This window comes from Hipposideros armiger, unplaced genomic scaffold, assembly GCF_001890085.2.
Source record: "Hipposideros armiger isolate ML-2016 unplaced genomic scaffold, ASM189008v1 scaffold_0, whole genome shotgun sequence".
Lineage (NCBI taxonomy): Eukaryota > Metazoa > Chordata > Mammalia > Chiroptera > Hipposideridae > Hipposideros > Hipposideros armiger.
In genome coordinates, this window is record NW_017731350.1 from 3883532 (window position 1) to 3888321 (window position 4790).

The 4790-nt window shown below is 51.8% G+C and overlaps 1 protein-coding gene across 2 annotated transcripts in view; it reads right to left on the reverse strand.

Moving 5' to 3' along the window:
• EFR3B (EFR3 homolog B) overlaps positions 1–4790 on the reverse strand; it is a 91674-nt gene that overhangs the window by 25572 nt on the left and 61312 nt on the right. For both annotated transcript variants that reach the window (XM_019646703.1, XM_019646797.1), the window contains 5 exons: positions 4631–4780; positions 3225–3359; positions 2682–2760; positions 1808–1943; positions 1370–1531 (listed from right to left, as the gene is read on the reverse strand). In XM_019646703.1, the coding sequence (XP_019502248.1) occupies positions 1370–1531; positions 1808–1943; positions 2682–2760; positions 3225–3359; positions 4631–4780 (662 nt within the window). The remainder of the gene's footprint in view (positions 1–1369; positions 1532–1807; positions 1944–2681; positions 2761–3224; positions 3360–4630; positions 4781–4790) is intronic.

Sequence of the window (4790 nt, forward strand, 5' to 3'; positions counted from 1 at the left end):
CCCAAGCCAGTTCTTAACCAATGCGCCACTCGGCCGGCCCTGAAGTTCTTTTTTTAATCAAAATTTTATTTTCCTGATTACAAAATAATACATGCTAATTACAGAAAACTATAAAGAAGAATTACCCCTACTATCACCACTCAAAGAACCATTATTGGCGTCTTTCCTTTCTTCTGTGCATAATATGGAACTGCATTAAGAACCTATGGCATTGGTAGTATGTATTTTTCCCCCCCATAACATTCCATCATGATAATTTTTCTACATCATTAACTCTTCATAACATGCACAACATATTGTCATAAGAACTTTCTAAACTAATAGTTCCCTATTGTCATTTAAGCTGTTTCTAAATTTTTTGCTACTATAATAATGCTACAATGGACATCACTGTATAAAATAGTTGACTACATTTCACATCATTGCCATGAGTGGAATTACTGAATCACAGGTAAGAAACGAAAGGCTCCCGGTATCGCCAAATTCGTCTCCCCGCCCCCAGTGCACAAGCTGTGAGAGAATGCCATCCTCGCTGCTCCTGCAGTGGCACGGGGGATCTCATTTTAAACATGTGTTCTAATTTTATGGCTCAGGAAATTCTTAACATCTTGTAGCTATTTCAGTTTGCATCCTTTGGATGATTACTGGAGTTAAGCCGTTTTTCTAAATATTTAGTTGCCATTTTCAGCTTCAATGTTAAGGGCAATTACCAGGGTGCGACCCTGGGCCTTACCTGGTGAGGGTAACAGGGTGGCGGGAGAGGCCTAACAGCCCCGGGAGACCCTGGCCGTCGACCGGTCGGGGCTGCTCACCATGGGCAACGATCCCCAAGGAACCAATCAGCCTCTCTGATCCTGACCAGTCAAGACCCTGAGCCAAAGGCTGCCCAGGCTTGAGAACGAAGTAACTGGGAGACTATTCTACTAACCTATTCTGGGCTCTGGGCTGAAAGGAGCTCCCTAATGCACAATAGAAATATATCCCAAACAGGGACTCATGTTCCACCCAAGAGAGCCTTGCTGGCAAGAACTAGCAGGCTCAGTGGGTGGGAAATTTTCTTCCCAGGGCTTCCTTACGTGGGAATGTGAATTAAGTTTTCTCCTTGCCCTCAATCTCCCCAGAATCCCTTCCACATAGGTGCATACTTCATTCCATGACACCCAGAGCTGACTGACCCTTTCAAAATACATTCTGAAGAATCAGGCCTGGGGGAGAGGCAGTCTCTTACTGCTCCTTCTAATGGATTCAGTGGAGGCCTGCCCACGTGCAAGGGACCTGGGANTGTGTGTGTGTCCCGGACCACGCCTTCCACCGGCCACGCCCACACACAAGCCCCACCCCTCTTGGGCCCCGCCCCCAGGCCCAGCACCTATGGTCTTGATGACAGCCTCCTGGAACATGCGCTCTTCGTGTTCCTTGATGATCTTGGTGCCCAGGCTGATGGCTCCGTCGTAGCTCCCGGTCAAGGCGTAGTCGATGCTGAGCCTCAGCTGCCTCAGCAGAGTGTTAAACATCTCCAGCACCGTGGGCCCTGAGCGCGGAGGGGTGGGAGACCCAAAAATCCAGGGCTGGCACCCCTCATTCACTCTCTCCTCTCCTGCATTACCCAGCAAGCCTAGGCCCACTTCCAGCCAGGGGCTTCCTCTGCCCCTCCCTTTCCCGGCTGATCTCTCCTCCTGAGGTAACCGGTTCTGACACCTCCCTCCAGTGCCCTGTCCTTTCCTGGAAGACTAGGCAGCCTCCAACCAAGGGCGGTTCTTTGTCTTTGAGGGGTTCCCGGCCCTCACTCCGTTCTGGGCCCCCTTACCCACGGAGCCGGTGGCGGCGATGACCGCGGCTTCGGACAGGACCTCTACGATGCCCGCCCGCACTGTGGCCGCGCTGCGACTATTGGCATCCAGGTGACCCAGGAGCTGCTGGATTACCAGGTGGGAGTGCTGCGGCTGGGGAGAGGAAGATGTGCTGGTCCCCAAATAGCAACCCCCACATGGCCTCTGACCCAGGGCAGCTCCTGACTGGGCCCCAAATGCTGGGGTGGGCAAAAGTGACGTCCCAAGGCCAGTGGCACCAGAGGTGGCACTGATACCCCAGTTCCTTTTCCTGAGCTCCTCCCCCGTTGGTCCAACAAGGAGCAGAGCCAAATCCCAGTGAATACCTGGATTTCCACATTTTTCCTGTGCCCTTTCGCTTCCAGTGGGTCAACAGTCAATTTTAAAATATTGTCTTCCTTTTCATTTTCCCCAGGTCCCAGGTCTTATTGGTAAGGGCCACAAGAGGCCACATGGTTTGGTCCAGTGCTGCTCAAAGTGTGACCCATGGTCTGATGTCAATTCAAGATCTGTCCTATGCCCGTTTACATTGAGGTAAGCAGAGGAATTGAGAATAAGTGTTCAGTAAGCAATCTGACAATGCTTGTGGCAGCCAAGAATGATCTGTGGGCTTGTATTTTGCATTACTTTTTCTAGGAATTCTTTTTAATTGCATTTCATAAAGTATTGGTCTGTGATGTATTAGAAATAAAACTAAACTGGTCTTTCTCTACAGCAAGGTTAAATAGCACTGGCTCAGGCAACGGCAGCTTAGAAGTCAGAAGACAGCTGGCTTTCTCCATAAGCACGCTGTCCTGCTCCCAGAGGTGCCCTTGGCCAGGGGGACAAGCTGGACCAGGGGAGCCACTGTACCTGAATTGAGTACATGATGATTTTAAAGCAACGGATGGCGAACACCTTTGGTTCCCAAAGAGAATGGTTATCCAGATGGCTGTGAAGGAGAAAATATGGGGGAACAGCTATGAAATGCAAAGTGACATTAGGGAGGAGAGAGGAGCTTGGTGGGAGAGGGACACCTCCCCAGAGACCCAGCCCTTGCATAGGTCCCAGGTAAGTGAGGGGTGGCCTTCAGGTGTAGGTGAGAGAAGGGAAGCAAGAGGGACCCCAGGGAAGCCCCAGCCCCAGAACTGGATGGAGATCAAGGAACAGGGCTCTGTAGCTGTGGCCTCAGGAGTGAACCTGGGCACCTTCCATCAGCTTCGGGGGCCCTCCTACCAACTCCTCCTTAAAACTGCACTTGGCCACTGTGTGGTAGCTTTTTCTGTCACAACGCAGGAACACAGGCACAGAGAAGGGACTGACTTAGCCATGGCATCTCCTTCCCTTCTTCCCCAGCCAACAAGGAGGTGCCGGGACCTGAAACAGTTTGCTTGGGGGTGAGGGCGGGGGACTCACATGAGAACAGGCTTGATCGCGTTTTTGATGTTGCCAAAGGCAGCCCGGCCCAGCAGTTCCCGAAGACACCTCTCAGCCAGCTCTGCCGGGTTTTCCTTTTCCTTCTCTGGCGCTTGGAGGGGCGAGGGGGACCGGCTGTGGGAACACACAGCACACGGGTGAAGGAGGGGATACCAAGCTGGGAGTCAGGCTTTGTGCACGCCTGGGTTTTGGTGCTGTATCCATGCAAATGGTGATAGTAGGACAAGCAGGAATTTGATGTAGGTCCCAGGGGAGATATCACGGCTGTCAGGTTAAATGGGGTAAAGAAGCCCAGAGTAGAGGAAGATTGTGGGAGAAGGGATCATGTTTTTCTGGAAATCCTTAAGGATAGGCTTGATGTGCCTCTGTGGGAAGGACAGATACCTTGAGCACCATGGGCCTGATAAGGCACAGATTACGAGTGTCTCTGTGCCCCTAAGGCTTCGGAAGAAAAAGAGATGGGATATGAAGAGAGGTGGCAGAATAGGAGAAAGCAAAAGAAAGTCGGAGAGAGAGAAGAAGGGAAAGGAAAAAGAGGGAGGAAAAAAAGAAAGGCACTGTGGTTGGCTCAGGTGTGACTCAGTAGTAACTCTGTCACAGGGGGTGGAGGGGTGAACCCAGATCTGGACAGAAGAAGGTGTCAGCCGCAGGACTCCCCACCCTGAGACCACCACAGGCCCAGCTTGTCAGTGAGGTGCGGTTCCAGGAATGGCCACCAGAGGGCACACTTACTTTCCACACCTGACTGGCAGCATAGGCTCAACTGACAAGGTGAGGAGCCCAGTATCTTCAACCAGCGTCACTGACGCACAGCCAAAGAGGACAGTGACATGAACCTTTCCCTCCATCCCATTTCACGGGATGAATCCCATGGCTGGGGGCTTCCAGATTAAAACCCAATATCTGCAATTTGTGTCGAGTGGCTGCTGGCTGGTCAAGCAGGCATGTTTTAAGGGCCTGAAATACCATTAGGAAGTGAGGGAGGAAGGCAGGTTAGGGAGGAAAAGTCCTCGGTAATTGGAGCCGTGAAAGGCATTTAAAAATCTCCTTGGCTTGCTGCTTCCAGAGAGACCACGGTAACCCGAGTCTTGGTGCTTTGTTCTTACCAGCACACACTTACCCCCAGGGAGCCCAGCACCATTACTGTCCTTCCTTCATGAACACAGACCTTAAGGCATATAGCAGGTTGGCAGAAGGCCAGACCCCACACTCCTAGGGAGCCAGCCCTGGACTCATTGGAGAACAAGCTACAACAGCCAAGATCCGTGGCCTTGTAGTTAGGTTTTTCCAAACAGACCAAGCTGTGTGGCTCCCAAGCAGCGGGGACAGGCAGCCTGGGAGGGCGGCACGTGTCCACTGTGTAAGCTCCACCCTCACCTGCTTACCTCTCGGCCTCCTCTACGTGCTGCAGGTTGAAAAGCAGCGAAGGGACAATCTTGTCCATGTGTTGTGGATCCCAGATGTTGGCCTGCAATTCGTCATTCACCGTCTTCCTCACCACCCCTTGCAGACCTTTGATACCTGACATTCGGATCCTGTAAGGAA